The sequence below is a fragment of the Manihot esculenta genome, chromosome 12, assembly GCF_001659605.2.
Source record: "Manihot esculenta cultivar AM560-2 chromosome 12, M.esculenta_v8, whole genome shotgun sequence".
NCBI classification, from domain to species: domain Eukaryota; kingdom Viridiplantae; phylum Streptophyta; class Magnoliopsida; order Malpighiales; family Euphorbiaceae; genus Manihot; species Manihot esculenta.
The window spans coordinates 7,038,815-7,061,058 of NC_035172.2; the positions used below are offsets into that span (position 1 = coordinate 7,038,815).

The following is a 22,244-nucleotide window of genomic DNA, read 5'->3' on the forward strand; positions in this document are numbered from 1 at the left end:
TTATATATTTTAATTAATAATTTATTTAAAAATATTTTTATTTAAAAAATTTAATATTTTTAAAAAATATTTAAATTTTAATTTTTAAATAAAAATATATAAAAATTTATATATATATTATCATAAAATATATTTTTTATATTAAATTAATTATTTATATAAACAGATTCGAATAGTAGATACGCTATGTATGAAATTCGAATTTAATCTGAATTCAGATATTATTTTTTAAATTTAAATCCATCAAAAACTTAATTATAATTATTTAAATTCATTTTATTAAAGTTCGATCGGATCGAATACTCAAAAAATACTCAATTTCCTATATATACCTCTTACAAGCCATCAATTGATTTGTTAAACATTTACCAATCACTTTGATTTTGTTGTTTATATATTCATTATTTATCAGCTGCCCCTACCGTTAAAAGGGTTGAATTTTACCATATTTATTGATTTGTTTATTTATCTCATAAGAAAATTAGAAAATGTTAATTAAATTTATATATTCTTCATCTTATTTTTATAAGTTTATTTTCTTTTTCTATGCATATGAAATTATAAGAAGTGATTAATTTTTTAATATACATTTTGAAAGTAGAATTTATTAATTTTAAAAATTATCTAGTAATATGGTATTATAATTAAGGATATATAATAAAATAGTATAAAATTTATTATTTTTAATTTTAAAAATAAATAAAATTACCTTTTATGAGAGGAAGTGAGCAATAAAAGTAGAAATGAAATTGAGAAGAAGAGTATATACTCGGTATAATTGGAGTTTATCTGGCGATAAACTTCACCCGTGAATTGTCAACGTCTCTTCACTTTACATGATGGTTGAAACAAACTCCAGCTATTAGAAAATTTTAAATAAATTCTTATAAAATATTTTTACCCATTAAATTATTTTTCTTAAATTAAAATGAATTAATTTTTTTTATTCAACTAAATAATTATTACAAAATTCCTAAATCCAAATCACTCGATATAAATAAACTAACGGTCCATTCTTTTGTTTACTAAAAAGAAAATACTGACGGTCCTAAAAATCTTAGAAAAAAAAGGAAAATTATAAAATAAAAATAACGGCAAAGGCCATGTGACAGTTGTTTCATCATCCAATCTTGAAGTGACAGCCACCTATTATTCTCAATACCCTCAGATTTTTTCTTCTAATAAAAAACCATAAACAAATTCTTTTCCCATAATGCCCCTGCCCCAATCACACTCCGTCCCTCCAAATCACGCCAACCACTTCCGTAAATTCGCGCAAAAGGAATGGGCAAAACGTTCCCAAGGACCCATCAAATATCAGATCCTCCCACGTAAATTCAACACAAACACTCCACATTCAGCTGCTCTTCTTCAGTGAAGAGTGTGAGCCGGAGAATCTCCAGGTTTTTGGTTTTTTCCAAATCTGAACTTGCTAATGGCGAGTATGGCGGCCATCGGAGTTCCGAGAGTACCGTCTTCTTCGACTTCATCTTCTTCACAGTCCAATTCGTCGAATCTCAATCGGAGAACGCCTGTGCAAAGCCTTTCGTTCTCCTCGTCTAGCATCTCCGGTGATAAGATTTACTCCAAGGTTTTTTCTGCTCGCCGAGGAAATGCTTATAATGAGAAGACTCCACGGATCGTTTCTCCTAAGGCCGTTTCTGATTCCAGGAATTCGCAAACTTGTCTTGACCCTGACGCTAGTCGAGTGAGTTTTCTTCCTTCATTTCTTTTTGTTTTAAGTTTCATTTCTTTTGTTCAAAATTTGCTTTCAGTGTGATGTTTGGATCCCAGTTTTCACGGTGTAATCAACATGGATTTTGTTTATTTATGCCTTTGGTGTGCTTGGATTGGAACGTATTCATTCTCGATGTAACATTGCTTTCCTCTAGATTTGACTTTACTGTATGAGGATCCAACAGGAAAACTCCAGACCATGAGTTACTGGGATTCAACATCAGTAATCAGCGAATAGATTATTAGTTTTTGTCTTAATAGCTGGAACTTATCAGATGTCTTACTCTATTTTATATATGCTTATACAGCTTAATTTTCAATGTTACACTTACACCGTGCCGTATGCCACTTTCAGTATTGTACTTCTGATGTTGACTTGTATTTGTTTGTGCTTGTTAACAATATCTGCTCAACCTCGCTGGGTTCCATAAGGAAATAATTGGACATTGATCAACTCTTGATTGTGAAGAGATGAAGGACAAAGAAAGAAATGGATTAAAAATAAAATGAATCTAATAGTCCAGATAATTGGAATTACCTGATTGTTCGAATTTCGAGGTTAACCGTTGTCATTTTTGTGATCATTGCAATTATTTTTTGTAACTTCTTGACAGTAATTGTTTATCTTATAGATTGATTTTGTAGAATGATATGCATTATTCCTTAGCTCCTTCTTTAATCAACTTAATTACTGGAACTAAGGCCTTATAAACTATAGGATAATGGTTATTTTTATTTACAACGATGCTACAATCTCTACCTAATATTCAGCTCTTTATGTTTTTTTGTTTCATTCGTAAATTGAAGGATTATACTAACATTTGCTATCTATGAGTCCTAACAGAGTGTCTTGGGAATTATTCTTGGAGGCGGTGCTGGGACCCGCCTTTACCCACTTACAAAGAAGAGGGCAAAACCTGCTGTTCCTTTAGGAGCAAATTACAGACTGATTGATATTCCTGTGAGCAACTGCTTGAACAGTAATATATCAAAGATTTACGTTCTTACACAATTCAATTCTGCATCTCTTAATCGTCACCTTTCACGGGCATATGCAAGCAACATGGGTGGCTACAAGAATGAAGGTTTTGTTGAAGTTCTTGCAGCCCAGCAGAGCCCAGAGAATCCAAATTGGTTCCAGGTACTGATTGATAAATTCTTTTACGGTGCATGCAGAGAGGGGAGTTTGAAATTGAAGTATCCACTCAGTTTTTAGTCCATATTATGCAATTTTATTTGAGGCTTGTGAAGGAGAATGAGGAAAACATGGTGAAATCAAATATGAAATATTGCAGTTGACCATAATTTTGCTTGGGATTAAGATAATAAAGATGCATACCTAACCAAATGCAATCTTATGCATTTGAAATCAGTAACTTTATCTTGTGGTCTTTTTTCTTACTTTTTGTTGTCACTATTTTCCCTCATGAATTTTTTAAATGATTTACAGGGCACAGCTGATGCTGTCAGACAGTACTTGTGGTTATTTGAAGAGCACAATGTTCTGGAATTCTTGATTCTTGCTGGGGATCATTTATACCGCATGGATTATGAAAGGTTTATTCAAGCACACAGAGAAACTGATGCAGATATAACAGTAGCTGCTCTACCAATGGATGAAAAACGTGCAACAGCCTTTGGTCTGATGAAAATTGATGAAGAAGGGCGCATAATTGAATTTGCTGAGAAGCCAAAAGGGGAGCAATTGAAAGCTATGAAGGTAGATTCTTTCTTACAACAATAATCATTCAATTTTTCATGTGCTTTTATGCTTTGATTATTCGATGGATGTTTGAGGGAGATGATTTTATTTTATTTTATTTTTTAATTCTGTTGTTATTTTCCTCTAGGTTGATACTACAATTCTAGGTCTTGATGATGAGAGAGCAAAAGAGTTGCCTTTTATTGCTAGTATGGGGATATATGTCGTCAGCAAAAATGTGATGTTAGATCTTCTAAGAGATAAGTTTCCTGGAGCCAATGATTTTGGAAGTGAAGTTATTCCTGGTGCTACTTCCATTGGGATGAGAGTAAGTATCCTTTCATTCTCTCGCCTCAATTTATATTTCTAATAAGTTTGTATTAGGAATAGCTGGTTATTCTTGTGGTTTTTAGGCGTAGTCTGTACATGTAAATTTAATCTTAATAAGGAAATCATAATGCAAAAAATAGATTTTTATCTATTTTGAACCCATATTGCCTAGACTCTTGCAGCATCTGTGGGCTTTATAATGCATCTTGTGTTGTATTAACTTGCAAAGAACATCTGAACTGGAGTTGTGTTCATGAGTGCACAGTAGTCCCAAATTCATACTCATTTTGAAACTGTAATATTACATCCTGAGTCTGATTACATGTGTTCTTTATATATTAGCATCTTGAACAACTTCTTTATTCATCCATTTTGGTATATCAGGTAGATCCATTGGGCTGAACGTTTTCAATTAGAAACCTGTGCATTTTACTTGCTATAAGTTTCAACTGCACGCTTGTCTGTTTACTGCTCTCATCATCTCTAGAATCTGATTGTTTAATAACCTTTATAGGTGCAAGCTTACTTATATGATGGCTACTGGGAAGATATTGGAACAATTGAGGCATTTTACAATGCCAATCTGGGTATAACTAAAAAGCCAGTGCCAGATTTCAGGTAATTTGATTCTAATTTCTGTTATACTCCATGTGCTATGCTTGCAGCTTGATCATTAATTCGTTATGTTTTATATGTTTTTAATATCCATTTTGCAGCTTCTATGATCGTTCATCTCCAATTTATACTCAGCCTCGATATTTGCCTCCATCCAAGATGCTTGATGCTGATGTTACTGACAGTGTTATTGGTGAGGGGTGTGTTATTAAGGTAAGTTCTTGATCACAAAGTTTGACAAAGGTCTTTTAGTTGGCTCTAGGCATTAATGGTTCTCCATAGTAATCCTAGCCCTTTATCTCTTCCATTTCATGTTGAATTTGTGTATAAATCCTGTAACGAGGCTATTGTGAATATGCCATAGGAGTTCATCCGTTGAAGTTAATTTCTCGCTTTTCCTGTTTTTCCTTCTCAGAACTGTAAGATTCACCACTCTGTGGTTGGGCTTCGATCCTGCATATCAGAAGGTGCAATCATAGAGGATACATTACTAATGGGAGCAGATTACTATGAGGTACCAGCTCTTGAGAATAACATTTTGTTGTCTATCATCTTTTCATTCCGTGAGAATTGACTATTTGGATTGAATTATTGGAATTTGGAAGTGATAATTTCACTTTTGTTCCATTTTCTATTTGTATTAATTGTCTTTTTCACAATTATCTTGTCCCAGACTGATGCTGACAGGAGGTTTCTGGCAGCCAAGGGTAGTGTTCCAATTGGTATTGGCAAGAATTCTCATATTAAGAGAGCCATTATTGACAAAAATGCTCGCATTGGGGACGATGTGAAGGTAATAAATAGAATTGCAACTTTGCTTGAAGAATTCTTACTTTTAAGTTTTAATTATCTTTTTTTTTTTTTTTTCCATTTTGCGTGGTATGATCACCGCAACACATTTCTTCCATGAAGTTTTTTATTTGTTTATCAAATTCTTCCATGAAAGTTAAACAAAGATGGATTATTTATTTTTAAAAAAATTTACTATTTAGTCCTTATATTATGAGAAAACTTATTAGTTGATCCCTCTATTTTTAAAAATATATTAAAATATTTCTGATATCTTAAAAAGTATACTAATTATTCTCTCCGATAATTTTAGCTGTTAAGTATTAAAAAAGTCTAAAATGCCCTCAAACAGAGAGACTTTTTAAAAACTTGAAAGACTAATTAATGAATTTTTCAATATCATAGAGACTAGTAAAATGTTTAATGGTGAAAATTAATAGAGGGACTTACTAGTAGACTTTTTAAAATGTCAGTGCATTTTTCAAAACCGAAAAACTAACTAATGAATTTCCATGCATGGGACTAAGTAGTAATTTTTTCTTAATTTTAATATTATTTTCAACAGTAATCTTGCATATGCCAATATTTCAGCGACAACTTGACTGTCATTTCAAGTGGTGTGAAAGTATTCTCTTATACAGTTTCTAGTTTCTATGAAGTACTACATATATCCTTGCTCTGTTAGGATATTGTTGTCTTGATGTGCAGTAAGCAATGTACCTTTTTGTTTATTGTTTCAGATCATTAATGGTGATAATGTGCAAGAAGCAGCGAGGGAAACTGATGGATATTTCATAAAGAGTGGAATTGTTACCGTAATCAAGGACGCGTTGATTCCCAGCGGAACCGTGATCTAGATGATCCACAACTCTAGTCTTGCATCTTGGGATGTAATACCACGTCTAATTTCATTTCCAGCCCTGTTCTTGTTTTGATGGATGCTATGTATATGCCCTGGTTGTATAATGTCTTAATCAATCGATAGAGTAAGAGAGAGAACCCAGGAAATTGATCTGTAAAAATTTTCCCGCACGATTTAAATATCTTCCTGTCATGATCCTGTTTAATCTTATGTCTTTTCCTTTTTCACAGCATTTCTAGTGATTGACAAGAGAAATAGGGATGATAAAATTACCTATACTGAAGCTTGAAAATTTATTGGCATTCTCAGCTCAAGTCAGCTATATTTCTATAAGGGAAATTTATAAAACACTTTTTGATATTGTGATTATTAATAAATTAATTTTTCTTTTTTATATACATCCATTGAAATGTCTCTAAATTTTATTGTAATTTAGTTAGCCACTCTAGTTACTCCATTTTTTAAAATATATTCTTGCATATTCTGTTATTTTTCAAATAAATAACTATTTAATTTAGCCACTCTTGTCACTCCATTTTTTAAAATATATTCTTGCATATTCTGTTATTTTTCAAATAAATAACTATTTTATTTTTTATTTTTGTCCCATCAATAAAAAATGTAGTATTAAAGCGTGCTTATAAAGATACGTAAAAATGTATAATGAAACTAAAATTTAGAGATATTTAATGAGTTTATGAAGATATAGAGATAGAATTGTTATTGATGTTATTATTATTTTCTCTGTATAATTAGGCAAAAGTGATTTTTTTTAAAAAAAAAAATACAAAAGTGCTTATTCTGGGATTTTTATGAAGTGAGTGTTAAATAAAAATATTTGTGGAGAAAAAAAAAGATTAAAAAAGATTTGTGAAATAGAGATTAGAAAATAAATTCCACCTGTCTTTAAATGCACAGCAAAATTTGTTTTTTTAATTTCTTGTAAAAAAATAAATTTTAAGGCTACCACAAAATTTTTTTCTTTAAATTAAATAAAAAAATATTTAATGTTACATTATAAAAAATATATTTAAAAAAATAGATATGCTAAATTTATATTTTATAGTATAACATTAAATATATTTTATATAATATTTAATGTTAATATAAAAATATTTTTAATATTATATTATATATTTAATAAAAATATATTTTATTTTATGTATTTAAAAATATATTTAGTTATATTATTAATATTATTTTTTTAAAATAATTTAAAAACTTGTTACGCAGCAAGCCTTTTAATTTTTTTTAAAAAATAAAAATTTCTGGCTGAAACCGACTGCCAAACAGCAGGCATAAATTTTTTTTTTAAATAAAAAAAAATATTGCCGCTCTATTATTGCGCGGTAGGATCTGCCGCTTGTCTGACAGACTGACAGCAGATATGCAGTAGGTGATTTTCTTTCTCCTCTCTAACCCTTATTTTACAAGTATAAATATTTTTTTTACACCCAATTTATAAAAATCTCGTTTATTCTATCAGTTACATTCATTTCTTTGAAAATCTGTTAGTGTTTGAAAATTTTATTCTACGTACATTTGTTCCTTCTTTTTCCTTCTATATTTATTTAATAATTTAATATATAATTCATACCTTAAAGGTCATCTAAAATTTATTAAAACCCTTACATATATACTTCAAGTTATTATGTATCTGCATTTTTAATTATATGAGAATTCCAGTTAAAATTTCTATATAGTTCGTGCATTCGAAAACCACTTTAGTTTCCTTGTGTTTAAGAATGCTTTTAAAAAAATGGAATTTCACCGTAACAACAAACAAAAATAATTCTCATCCATTGAATTGGAAATTTTTAAAAAAATTCATTTTTTATATTTTAAGAATGAAGGAGTGCTTAATAAATTCATATTTAAGAATAAATTGGTGTAATAGGTTAAAATCAAATAAGTATATATAATCTCATTCCTTATAAATTTTCCGTTAGGTGAAGCGATGTCGGTACAAGTGTGATATCATTGATGTGATTTAATAAATTTAACTTAAACTAGTCATTAAAAATGATAATGAAGGGTTGAATTTTACTGAGAAACTCATTAAAATTTTAAACCATATATAATTTTCATTTATTTGAAAATAATTTAATTTTTATTTGATTAAAAAAATATTTTCATTACTTAACTTATTTTTTTTAATATTTCAAACGATTAAAAAATATACAAATATTTTTTAAAATAAATGAAATCTTAATATTTAGAATATTTAGATCCTCATGATAATTGATGGATGTACGTCTTAATATGCAAACATAAATCAGATTTGAGAATAAATTAAGGCGTTGTTTGGCTCCGTTATTGTTTTTGGGTTGCTTTTTTTTATTGCCAAGCAGAAAATCAAAGCACACTCAACCCAATTAAAAGTGTCATATTATCTAAAATTATAGGGGCATTAAAATTATGTATTTTTATTTTCTATTATTTAATTATACATTTATTTAGGTGCATAAAATAAATTTGCTCTTTAAAGAAAGTTTTATATATACATGAGTCTATATATTTAATTAATTAATTAACATTATATTTTTTCGCCCTCTTATAATTTTTATTTATTTTATTTTTTAAAAAATAATTTTTTATTAATTTTTACTTATATTTATATTAAAATATTAAATTTTATTAAATATTAAAAATATTTTAGTTATTTATTCAGACAAATAATAATGAATAAGAGATTATTTTTAAAATAAAATAGAATTAAATAAAATAAAGTAGAATTAAATAAAATTATAAGGAAGAGTCAGCAATATTCGGCTTAAATTGAAAAAATTAATTAAATTTAATTAATTTAAAATTTTATTTTACTTTTTTATTTAATTTTTATTTCTAAAAATTTAATTATTTAGGTTCAGTTCAATTTTGATGAGAAAAAATCAATAAAATCAAATCGAACTATTAATAATAATAATAATAATATATTATTTTTTATAATATAAAGATATTAGATTATAAATAAAATTAAAATATTATAATTAAATTTTAAAATAATAAAAAATAAAATATTATTATAAATTTAACCGATCAAATTATTCGAATTAAATCAAACTAATTTAATTTAAATTAATTTTTATTTAAAATCAATTCCATTCGATTTTTAAAAATATTAAAATTTTAAATTTTAATTTATTTAATTCAGTTTAATTTTAAAATCAAATCACTAAATACTCGCCTTAAATATAAAAAGATATATAAACGAAAATTATAACAGAAAAAATATTATCTAAAATCATGTTGGATTGGAAGAGTCCACTAAAATTGGAATGCGTGGATAGATAAAATAGAAAACAAGTATCTTAAATATTTGGCAACGTTTGCATCCTTAAACTTTACCAAAACAGTTTAGCATCATTCTAAATTTTAAAAACACTTCATAAAACATTAAATTAAGTAAAATAGAATTAAAATGATTTCACAATGGCAATAAGCAGTGTAAATTTTTTATAGCATTAGGATTCATATTTAAAAATAAAATTTTTAAGTGTAAAAAATATATGATAAGTTTTAAATTTCAAAATTTATACATTATATATAATAATTATTATTATATTATTGTTTTATTACCGATTAAATTAGATGACAATTTAAGTATTGTAAATATATATCGGTATATTTGTAGTTTATATTTTATTATACTAAGGTTTTTTTTTATGAAAAATATTTTCTGGTGTTTAGGATATTTAAAAAATTTAATCAATAAAAAAATATTTTTTTAAAAAAATAAATAATTAAAAAAAAAGCCTTTTTTCTGCTCCTTGAAATTCTTATCAAAATCTTTATATATAAATTTGTTAATAAATTTTATTTTTAAAAAGTTAATAAACAAAAAATCTTTCTACTTTTAATTTTATTATAATTATACGCTTTATTTTTTTCCAATTAAAATCTATCTTTTAAAATTGTTTTAATTGTATTTGTCATTATTAATGCCGTTAAAAACTAATAGAATTATCACGTCACTTGCCACTGCTACATTAGCACGCCATATCAGTAAATTTCAAGATAAAATTAATAATAATTTAAAAGTTTAGGATAGAATTATAATAAAATTACAACTATAAATTTTTTTAATAATTATCTATTTTATTAATTTTTTTAAAAAAATTGAGGAATAGAAATTAAATTTATAATTTCAGATGAATTATATATATCTTTTAACCACTTAATTAAATTATGTCAGATAATATTTAATCTATATATTATTAATTTTTTAAAATTCATTCTAAATATTAATATAATTTAGAAAAAAGTGATGAATTAACATTATACTTAGAGTTAAAGAATAATTTTAAAAAGTATTTTAAAAAATTATTTTATTATTTTTAAATTAAATTAAATATTATTTTAAATTATTTTTAATATTTCATAACTAATATATTTAATAAAATTATTTTCTTATCGATAGTTTTAAAAATAATATTAAATAGTAAATATATTAGATAAATTAAAAAAAATCGATTGATAATGATTTTAATTAAAATAAAACTAAGATAAAATATTATCATAAAATTATTGATAAAAATTTAAAAAAATGATATAAATAGTAATTTTTAAATATGTTTAATAGTGAAATTTTTTTTTATAATTTTATAAATTTTAGACTATACAAATAACAGTAGCGTGCATTTAATCAGACATTAAAAAAAGTAGGGTTTAATTGATAAAAATAAAAATATAAAATAAAATTACAATAAAAGTAAAGTATAAATATTTTTAATGATTAATTTTAAATTTTACTAATATAGCATAGTGACATGACATTAACCTGATAATTTTATTAGTTTTTTAACAGTAATACACAATTGGATTAATTTTAAAATGACAAGATTTAATTGATAAATTAACTATCTTAATAAAAAAAAGCTCTTTTTTCGTAAGCCTTGTGCTTCACGTTTTTCATTCAAAGTCTAGGGTTTTCCTAGGGTTTCTGCATTTTTCTTCTCCCATGGCGGATAATTTACAGCATCTTTCCTTATCTGATGAGGAGGATCAAGCCCTGGAGGTTGTACCCTTGGTGGATACTTCCTCTTTTTCCTATGATCTGTGCTTTGTGGGTATGTTTTTGACATATAGTAAGATCAATTTTAATTCAATGCGGGACGTTCTTGCTGAGCTTTGGCATCCTCTTGGGGGAGTTAGTATTACTGATCTTGGTGCTAAAAGATTTTTGTTTCGGTTCTATACCCCTGTTGATTTTGAACGTGTTTGGAATGGCACTCCTTGGCTTTTCAATAACCATCTCTTGATTTTACACCCTCTTCAACCTAGGGAGGTTCCATTATTGGTTCCGTTAATTTACGTTAGTGAATGGGTTCAGATTCATGACCTCAAAGCGGGATTTTTTTCTGAATCAGTGGCACGTTCCTTGGCTAATTTTATTGGGGATTACCTGGACCATGATTTGACCAGGGTTTCTACTGTTGTATCGGAATCTTATGTTAGGGTTCGTGTCAGGATGGATGTGCGAAATCCTCTGAAAAGGCGTCGTCGACTAGTTGCCCCTGATGGTACCTCTTTCTTTGCCCGTTTTGCATATGAACACTTTCAGGTTTTTTGTTTTCTGTGTGGACGGTTGGGCCATACAGATTCTTTTTGTGACCTTTTGCTACATCATAAGAAGGAGTCTTTGACGCCTCACTGGGGTCCTGAGTTAAAAGCTGTTCAGCGTAGGTACCAACGTCCAACTAGCTCTTGGCTGCGGTTTGAAAATTTGAGTTTACACTCACAGACTCCTGCTTCTGGTGGGAACTCTTCTTTCCAGAACCAGTTGCCTTCACAGGTTTTCCTTAATTCTTTTTTGGGAGCACTTGCTACGGATGGTGAAAATGATTTTAGTGCTGGTTCTATGGAGACTGATTGTAATGGGGATAAGCAGGATGCAGGAGAGAATGATCCTTTATACAAGCCTGATGATGGTAAGAAGCGTCAACGGGTTGTTTCTACTGGCATTGTTTCTGATACTATGGATTCAAGGTCAGGCTCTTCTTCTCTATCGGCCGAACCCGTTGAGCGGGTCGCCCGTCAACAATGAGGATAATTTGCTGGAACTGCCGAGGTGTGGGCAATCCTCAGGCAGTAAATGCTATGGTGGATATTGTACAGTATTATAAACTATCTATTCTTTTTCTTATGGAAACAAAAGCTAATGGTGTAAGGATGGAACAAATAAAGTCTTTATTACGTTTTTCTCATTGTTTTTCCGTTGATTGTGTTGGTATTGGGGGTGGTCTCTGTCTTATGTGGAAAGATGAGGTCAAGCTAGCCATTACAGGTTATTGCTCTAATTTTATTGATTCTACAATTGGAGACGGTTCTGATTGTTGGAGGTTTACTGGGTTCTATGGTTGCCCTAAGTCGGGTCGTCGCCGAACTTCGTGGAATTTGTTGAGGGATTTGGCGGATAGGAGTCAGCTTCCTTGGTTATGTAGTGGTGACTATAATGATATTGCTGATCCGTTGGAAAAAGTTGGTGGTCCTCTTCATTGTATTTCTTTGATTAATGGGTTTCGTAATGCTCTTGCTGATGCCAATTTAAATGATATTCAGGCTGTGGGGTCTTTTTGTCTTATACATATAGAGAGGGTACTGATCAGTGTTCGAAGGAGAGGTTGGATCGTGCTTGTTCTAATACAACCTGGGATGCTCGTTTTCCTGATGCGATTTCGTCTAATTTAGTTGCTCCAGTTTCTGATCATACTCCTTTATTGATTGAAACTGTTGGAACTCAAGTTAGGGAGGATAATCGACGTTTTCGTTTTGACAATTCATGGCTTGAGGATGATGAGTTAGGGGGAGTGGTTTTGACGTCTTGGCAGCAAGGTTTGGGGTTGGATTTTATTCAACGTAAAGACCAGCTTGTGAAGCGTGTTCAGTATTGGGGGAAGAATAGAAACCGCATGCGTTGGCTTCAAAAAGAACGAATTAAGAAGAGATTGGGGGAGTGTTCTGAATCGCTTGATACAAGGGAAGTGCGGCAACTGAAGGATGTTTGGAATCAAATTTTGGCAGAGGAGGATATTAGACTACGCCAACAAGCAAAAAAGTTCTGGTTTCGACATGGGGATAGGAACTCAAAATATTTCCATAATAGTATCAAAGCTCGGCGCAGATGTAATCGGATTCAGCAAATTGTGACATCGGATGGTTCATTATCTTCAGATGTGGGTACTATTCAGGATGCATTTTTGCAATATTTTTCGGGTTTATTTTTCAATTCGCCTACTGATTTTGCTGAGCTTCTCCCTCTGGTTCAGCCTAGAATTGGGGTCGAAGATAATGTTGAGTTATTGGCAGATTTTACAGATGAAGAATTTCGTTCAGTGCTCTTTCAAATGGACCCGAATAAAGCTCCTGGGTTGGATGGTCTTAATCCGGCTTTTTTCTAGAAATATTGGCCAATTATTGGGGTGGATGTTTGCAATATTTGTCGGTTGTGGCTTGCAAAAGGTACTATCCCTTCTGAAATCTCCAGTGCTTTAATTGTTCTTATTCCGAAATGTATGAATCCTGTTGATGTGAAGGATTTTAGGCCTATTGCTCTCTGTAATGTGATTTATAAGATCTTGTCTAAGGCCTTAGCCAATAGATTGAAGAGGGTCCTGCATAAAATTATTTCACCAAATCAGTCTGCTTTCATTCCTGGGAGACTAATTACGGATAATTTTATTGTTGCTTTTGAGACCATGCATGGTTTGAAATTACAAAATAGAGGTAGTGTGGGGTCGTGTGCTCTGAAAATTGATATTGCTAAGGCCTATGATAGAGTTGAATGGTCATATTTGTTTGCGATGTTATCTGCATTGGGTTTTTCTGATACTTGGGTTGGATGGATGCGTATGTGTTTTTCAAACATGAGCTACTACCTTGCTGTTAACGGAGCAGAGATTGGTCCTGTGGTTCCAAGTCGGGGTCTCCGGCAGGGGGATCCCATTTCTCCCTATTTATTCTTAATTGTTGCTGAAGGACTGTCTTTGTTGATTCAGGATAGTGAAAATAGGGGCCTTTTGCATGGGTGTTGCGCGAAAGTTGGTTGCCCCCGGGTTTCTCACCTTTTCTTTGCAGATGATTCCTTACTATTTTTTGATGGTACAGTGGAGGAAGCTATACGGATTAAGCAAATTCTTGGTGTTTATGAGAAGGCTTCAGGTCAGGCTGTAAATTTTGATAAATCTGGTATCATGTTTAGTCCGTGTGTGTCTGAGGAAAACCGGTTGACCATCTCTAGTATACTTGATGTTCATCTTCCTTTGGGTAGCGGTAATTATTTGGGGTTACCATCTCTTATTGGCCGTAGTAAAAAGCAAATTTTCTCTTTCTTGAGGGATCGCATTTGGAAACGTATTAGTAGTTGGAGTAATCGTTTTCTTTCTCGTGCAGGCAGAGAAGTATTAATTAAATCTGTATTACAGGCAATTCCAACATATTGCATGAATGTTTTTTTATTACCTGTTTCCACTTGCCGACAGCTACAGGTCATGATGAATAAATTTTGGTGGGGTGGTTGTCGTGAGGATGGGAGAGGGATGAATTGGCTCTCGTGGGATCGAATGTGCGGCCGTAAATCGGAAGGTGGGATGGGCTTTCGGGATTTGGCTAGTTTTAATACTGCCTTATTGGGAAAGCAAGGTTGGCGTTTGTTGGTTGACACCAATTCTCTTCTATATAGAGTGCTCAAAGCTAAATATTTTCCGAATGGGGATTTTTTGTCAGCTCGGTTAGGTTCTAACTATAGCTTTGTTTGGAAGAGTATTTTGTCTTCTCAACAAATGTTGCAACGTGGGGTAAGGTGGCGAATTGGTGATGGTAAGCAGGTTTTTGTTGTTAATTGCCCTTGGATTCCTCGGGATATTGGTTTTATGCCTTTAGATGAGGCGATGTTTGTTCCTGAAGCCATGAGAGTATGTGATTTGTTTGTTGAAGGTGAGCTGCGTTGGGATGTAGAGAAGCTAATGAATATTTTTAGTGTTGCTGATATGAGAGCTATTCTTACTATTCCATTGCCTCTATTCCCAAAACCGGATAAATTAATTTGGCACTTGCATAAGAAGGGTGTGTACTCAGTTAAATCTGCCTATTTTTGTGCCTTAGAATTGTCGGGTAGGACTGGTGTGCTGGGTTATAATGATGGGTGGAATCGTCTTTGGTCTCTTGATGTTCCTCCCAAAGTTCGGGATTTTCTTTGGCGTACTTGTCGTGGAGTGCTTCCTACTCGGGATATTCTTTTGAGGCGTGGGATACATGTACCTGCTGCATGTCTTTTTTGTGATCATGATGAATCTATTTCACATGTTTTTTTGCATTGTCCAATGGCTGTTGAGTTATGGAGACTTGCTGGTTTTTCTACTGCTGTTGATTTTTCTATATTCATGGATTTCTTTATTCATATTTATAATACTTTTGGCAGAGAAAGGACTGCACGTATGGCTATACATGCATGGAAGTTATGGCATGCCAGGAATGAAAGATTGTGGGTCAATAAAGTTTTGTCACCCAGTGAGGTTCATCATGCTGCTAGTTCCTATTTTAATGATTATGTGGCTTCACTTGTGTCTCGACCAAGGACGTTATCCCACCCATCTGTTCCTCGTGTGCTCCCATTGGTTGAGGCTACCACTCTTGAAGTTGATTGGATTGCATTCATTGATTGTGCAGTCTTTGCTAGTGCTTATTTGTTCGGTTTTGCAGCAGTATTTGAGGACTTGGAAGGCTTCTTTTCCATTGCAATTTCGGGTTTCTATGAGGGGGGTGGGCAACCTGTTATTGCTGAAGCTTTGACCTTGCGTCAATGTTTATTTTATGCTAGAGATTGTTTTCTTCAGGCGGGTTGTATTTTTACGGATAAGTTGTTTCTGATTACAAAGATATTATGCGGTCTCAGAGTAACATTCATGTTTGTTGGGTACGGCGTTCAGAAAATAGAGCCGCCCATTTATTAGCTAGAGAGTCTATTCATCATGGTAGATTCAAGATTTGGATTGACATTCCTGATTGTCTCTTGAATTGTTATTCTACAAGATAAATAAAGTTTTTCTTGATTCAAAAAAAAAAAAGATTTAATTGATAAAAAAATATATGACATAATTACAATAAAATAAAAAATATAAAATATTTTATTATAAAATATTTTTTTATTATATTTTTTTTTACAAACAAACAGAATTTAAGATGGTAAAATTATTTTAATTATACTTTCGAATAATTTAATTGTATAATAAGGCGATTTTAAGATTCAAATTGTTATAATAATTTTTTTAATAAAATTTAAGAATATAAATATATCTTAAGTCTAAATATTATATATTCAGAATAATTTTTTTTAATAATAAGACGATTTTAAGATTCAAATTGTTATTACCGATTAAATTAGATGACAATTTAAGTATTATAAATATATATAAGTATATTTGTAGTTTATATTTTATTATACTAAGGTTTTTTTTGTTCTATGAAAAATATTTTCTCGTGTTTAGGGTATTTAAAAAATTTAGTCAATAAAAAGTATTTTTTAAAAAATATAAATAATTAAAAAAAAACCTTTTTTCTGCTCCTTGAAATTCTTATCAAAATTTTTATATATAAATTTGTTAATAAATTTTATTTTTAAAAAATTAATCACTTTTGATTTTATTATAATTACCCTCTTTATATTTTTTACCAATTAAAATCTATCTTTTAAAATTACTTCAATTGTACTTGTCCTTATTGATGCCGTTAAAATTAATAGAATTACCACGTCACTTGTTACTGCAACATTAGCACGCCATAATAATTTAAAAGTTTAGAATATAATTACAATAAAATTATAACTATAAAATTTTTTGATAATTATCTATTTTATTAATTTTTTTAAAAAAATAGAGAAATAAAAATTAAATTTATAATTTCAGATGAATTATATATATTTTTTAGCCACTTAATTAAGTTATGCCAGATAATATTTAATCTATATATTATTAATTTTTTAAAATTCATTCTAAATATTAATATAATTTAGAAAAAAGTGATGAATTAACATTATACTTAGAGTTAAAGAATAATTTAAAAAAGTATTTAAAAAAATTATTTTATTATTTCTAAATTAAATTATATTAAATATTATTTTAAATTATTTTTAATATTTTATAACTAATATATTTAATAAAATTATTTTCTTATTGATAGTTTTAAAAGTAATACTAAATAGTAAATATATTAGATAAATTTAAAAAATCGATTGATAATGATTTTAATTAAAATAAGATTAAGATAAAATATTATCATAAAATTATTTTTAAAAATTAAAAAAATGATATAAATAGTAATTTTTAAATATGTTTAGTAGTGAAATTTCTTTTGATAATTTTATAAATTTTAAATTATACAAATAACAGTAGCGTCCATTTAATCAGACATTAAAAAAGTAGAGTTTAATTAATAAAAATAAAAATATAAAATAAAATTACAGTAAAAATAAAGTATAAATTTTTTTAATGATTAATTTTAAATTTTGTTAATATAACATAGTGACGTTAACAGTAATACACAATTGGACTAATTTTAAAATCACAAGTTTTAATTGATAAAAAAATATATGATATAATTATAATAAAATAAAAAATATAAAAAAATTTATTATAAAATATTTTTTTATTATTATTTTTTTTACAAACAAACAGAATTTAAGATGGTAAAATTATTTTAATTATACTTTCGAATAATTTAATTGTATAATAAGACGATTTTAAGATTCAAATTGTTATAATAATTTTTTAAATAAAATTTAAGAATATAAATATATATTAAGTATTAGAGAAGACTTGGAATATTATTGCCAGCAATATAACAAAAATATGCTCTTTTATGAAAGAGGTTTTTACTAAAAAAAGGTTTTTATTGGGCTTTATGTTTCATTAGATTTTCAAAGTACTTCAGACTTATTGGGTCCAAGATAATAGCCCATGATGAATCCAAAGTCCCTGACTGTCTCATCAAAACGAAGATTCCAGCTCCGAGAGGCTTGCTTCAATTCATAAATAGATTTTTGAAACTTGCAAATCTTTCTAGAATTCTCAGAGATTACAAAACCTTCAAGTTGTGTTATGCACACATCATCGAGCATGTTTCTATTAAGGAAAGTTGTTTTGACATCTATTTGCCATATCTCGTAATCATAGTATGCAGTAATAGCAATGAGAATTCTAACCGACTTAAGCATTACAACTGGCGAAAAAGTCTCATCATAGTCTATACCATAGTTTGTTTGAAACCTTTTTCGACAAGTCTTGCTTTGTTGGTATGCACATTTCCATCCATGTCAGTTTTCTTCTTGAAAACTCATTTGCAACCAATGGTCTTAATACCCTCAGGGGATCAATTAATGACCAAACTTGATTGTCATACATGGATTGCATTTCAGATTTCATGGCAGAAAGCCATTTCTCAGAATCTGGACCTGACACAGCCTCTTGATAGGTAGTAGGCTCATCTTTATCAATGAGCAAAAGTTCACGACTATCACTCATGAGAAATCCATATCTCTCAGGTTGATGACGTGTCCTATCAGATCTGCGTGGGACTTGTGTCACCCTCTCAGTTTCCACAACTGGTTGTGGTTCTGGAAGTGGTTCTACTGACAGTTCAATGCTCTCTTGTGGTGCTTGAGTTTTTTCAAGTCGCATTATACTCCCACTGAATCTCTAAGAGATAAATTTCTTTTCTAAAAAGGTACCATTTCGAGCAACAAACACTTTGTTCTCTAAGGGAATATAGAAATAGTATCATTTGGTTTCCTTAGGATACCCTATAAAATTGCACTTGATAGATTTTAGAGCTAGCTTATTTGAAATTAGGCGTTTCATATTGTAACAGCCCGGGAACCGATACCCCTGTGTAACGGCCCGAACCATCACTGGCACTAGGATCCAGATCGGCTTAAGGCCGCCGGGACCCGTAGCAAGCCGACTAAACTCTCTGTGTACCTGAAAAATCCTGTACATGATCAAGCATAACTATAACAATAGTAAAACCTTTCTATGACTAACCAGGCTTAACCAAAGCATACTCTTATCTGTACAAATCTGGAATAGCCCTCAGGGCTTACACTAGTGAATGCTGTCCACTTAGGGTCAAGGGAGTGAAACCCTTTCTTCCCATCACACTCTACATATGCCATACATTAAACCTGGTTCAGCACATTTCTTATCAAGAAACGTAAAACAGGATACATGTACAAAGGGATTATTCATACACTGGGGCATAGCACAACTCTATCCATCATATGACACTACAATCTATACATTGCATTACCAACTAAACTTTAATTACATCATGTCCACTAATCTATTACATATGTACATGCATATCCTTCCTCGATACTCTTGCTGACTCTGACTTCCCGTAGCTATCTCAGAACCTGCAAAACTGGGGTTAAGGGAGAGGGATGAGCTCTATAGCCCAGTGAGTAGGAACAATAAAATAGTTCATTCATTACATGCTATCATGAAATGCATCACATCACAAACATATCACCACACGGATGAACTTGTCACCAATAGCCCTCTACCTATGCTTATTCTGATATACCTAACTGTGCTTGGGGCGATTAGGCCTCACCGGGACTTCTCTTATCTAAATCATACAATGCATGCCCAACTGTGCCTGGGGCGATTAGGCCTCACCGGGACTGCACTTATACTGTCTGTCTATCTTTATGAGAGTACCAGGAGCGACCTGGACTATCCAGGGGCGACCTGGTATGGCTATCTCATGCCATATCTCTGTCATCATATCTCATCGACTATCAAGGGCTAAGGATCATCCAACATTCATCCACAAGAACAACAACTTATGCAATGCATCATATTCGTGAATTCTAATGCAACACAACCTAATACATAACATGGCATTTTATGATGCTTAGTTCCACTCACCTGTAGCCACTGCTTGGCTAACTCCGGGCTACCTCTAACTCTGAAGCAGCTACTACTGCTGAACACCTCGGTTCCTCGGGTCCAATCCTACAATGGAGGACTCAAATGAGGTACCAAACATACTCTATCATAACTCTAAACATCACTAAACAACTCCCCAAAAACCCCCTAAAAGACCCTAGAACAATCACACAAAGCATGCAAAAGAAGGCTGGACAGGACACTTTCGGCGGCAGGTTCGGCGGCCGAATGTCCTCTCCAGAGACGAAACTCGCCTACTTTCGGCGGCCGAAGCTCTTCTTTCGGCGGCCGAAGCCTTCGGGGGCAAGGTTCGGGGGCCAAAACATACTCCAGAGACGAAAGTCTCTAACCTTCGGCGGCACCTTCGGAGGCCGAACCTCCCCTCCAGAGACGAAAGTCCAATCCTTCGGGGGCAGGTTTAGGCAGCCGAAACCACCTCCTCAACACGTTCGGCGGCCGAACCCTCCTTCGGCGGCCGAAGCTGGGTTCTCCAGTTAGGCAGAACCTCGCTCATCTCATGCTCATCTTCCCCCAAACCTCACTCAACATGCATCTCAACACACATAGCACGCATATACTCAAATATATGCACAAAGGGGTCCAAAATTACCTAAAAACCCCAACAAACAACACCCATAACACATAAACATACTCATGCATAAAAACCCTCAAAAACATCCTTTTACACCTCACCATGCAACTCTTCCCTTTCCCTCCATAAAACTTGCTTAAAACACTATAAAACACTATAAAACATAAGGATCAACACTTACCTCTTGGCTGGTGTGATCCTAGCTTCAAAACATGGAGAAACCAAGCTTCTCAAGCTTCAAGCTCCACAACTTTCTCTTTTTACGCAAAACCTTCAAAACCAAGTGCAAACTTATGAAAACCTTGCAAAACCTCATGAAAACATCCAAGGAGAGCATAAACCCCACCTTGACCCCAAGGGAGATAAGCCTCACAACCCTAAATCTTAAGAAAAGAAAAACTTGGCATTTTGCCAGTCCATAACTCATATGGTGTCTTTTCAACCGTTTTCGATGGTACCCGGTTTAAAATGAATGCAGCTGTCTCCAAGGCATAACCCCAAAATGATAAAGGGAGATTTGTTTGACTCATCATAGATCAAACCATATCTAATAAAGTTCGATTTCTCCTTTCAGAAACACCATTCCATTGTGGAGTTCATGGAGGAGTTAATTGTGAAACAATTCCACAATTTCTAAGATGTTCATCAAACTTTTGGCTCAAATATTCACCACCTCAATCAGATCGAAGTATTTTAATAGTTCTACCAAGTTAATTTTGTACTTCATTTTGAAAAGTTCTAAATATTTTAAATGATTCATGTTTATGTTTCATTAGGTAAACATACCTACTGAAATCATAAGTGAATGTAATAAAGTACTGATAACCTCCCCTAGCACTAATGCTCAGTGGGCCACATACATCTGTATGTACTAAGCCCAATAAGTCTGAAGCCATTCGAAAACCTAATGAAACATAAATGTTATGATTGCAATAGGTATGAAATCCTAATGAAACATAAAGGAGACTTGGAATATTTTTGCCTTAGGCCATTATCTTGGACCTTTTTGTATGTTGTTTTGGTTATTAATAAAAGAGGTTACTATCATTATTATTTGTTTGCATGTTACATAATAATGATTAACATCCCTAGTTACTTATTATTATGCTAATAATAATAAAATATAACTAGTATGATTATTGATTGATAATCATGAGATGATTATGTATATGTTGATATAATTCAATAATCATAGATACTTGTTAGAGAATAAAGTATTGGATGGACCCGCACTGAGATCACTACATGGGTTATTGTCATAAGTGAATCTCAAAGTAGTTATGTCTTAATCTTTTGACTTGAGATTGTCATAGTTTCCAACATAAGTACTGTTATATTTTGACATAACCAAACATTGTCTTTAATCGGACAATCATAAAGGTTATGATTGAGCATGATAGAAATTATGTAGAGAATATTGAACAATCAAGATAGAATTTGTCCCTCTCTTTGATAGAGATATCTTCTGGGCCTCTCGATAAGTGAGACTGAGAAATGCATGGCCGTGCTCAAATGAATTGATAGTGTGATCAATATCATTTGATTTTATCAATCTACTTAGAGATCGAGAAATCATAAGTTTGAACATTATAAGTTTGACATTAACCATGACTTATGTTCAAACTAGATATCGTGTGACAAAGGTATTAATATATGTTCTATTTATTAGGCTTT

At 31.2% G+C, this 22,244-nt stretch overlaps 2 protein-coding genes across 3 annotated transcripts; both read left to right on the top strand.

The window, feature by feature from the left end:
• Positions 1–1,215: 1,215 nt before the first annotated feature.
• LOC110627453 (glucose-1-phosphate adenylyltransferase small subunit 2, chloroplastic) lies at positions 1,216–6,240 on the top strand. Of its 2 annotated transcripts, none has more exons than XM_021773761.2 (9): positions 1,216–1,708; positions 2,582–2,878; positions 3,188–3,457; positions 3,588–3,767; positions 4,284–4,387; positions 4,486–4,597; positions 4,800–4,898; positions 5,058–5,177; positions 5,914–6,240. In XM_021773761.2, exons 1-9 carry the CDS (start codon positions 1,436–1,438, stop codon positions 6,028–6,030), a joined length of 1,572 nt encoding a protein of 523 aa, XP_021629453.1. In that variant the 5' UTR covers positions 1,216–1,435; the 3' UTR covers positions 6,031–6,240. The 2 variants fall into 2 exon arrangements, with proteins under 2 accessions (XP_021629453.1, XP_043804758.1); XM_043948823.1 differs by lacking the exon at positions 5,914–6,240 and adding an exon at positions 5,254–5,284 and having other exon boundaries at positions 5,058–5,221.
• A 4,755-nt stretch (positions 6,241–10,995) lies between these two features.
• On the top strand, positions 10,996–12,081 carry LOC122725256. The gene has a single exon (XM_043962283.1). It carries the CDS (start codon positions 10,996–10,998, stop codon positions 12,079–12,081), a length of 1,086 nt encoding a protein of 361 aa, XP_043818218.1.
• The last annotated feature ends 10,163 nt before the right edge of the window (positions 12,082–22,244 follow it).

Excerpts from the sequence above, each read along its gene's own strand:
- LOC110627453 (XM_021773761.2), top strand. The coding sequence starts at position 1,436 with ATGGCGAGTATGGCGGCCATCGGAGTTCCGAGAGTACCGTCTTCTTCG. Across the intron at positions 3,768-4,283 it reads CTACTTCCATTGGGATGAGA|GTGCAAGCTTACTTATATGA; the intron begins GTAAGTATCCTT and ends TAACCTTTATAG. Across the intron at positions 4,598-4,799 it reads GTGAGGGGTGTGTTATTAAG|AACTGTAAGATTCACCACTC; the intron begins GTAAGTTCTTGA and ends TTTCCTTCTCAG.
- LOC122725256 (XM_043962283.1), top strand. The coding sequence starts at position 10,996 with ATGGCGGATAATTTACAGCATCTTTCCTTATCTGATGAGGAGGATCAA.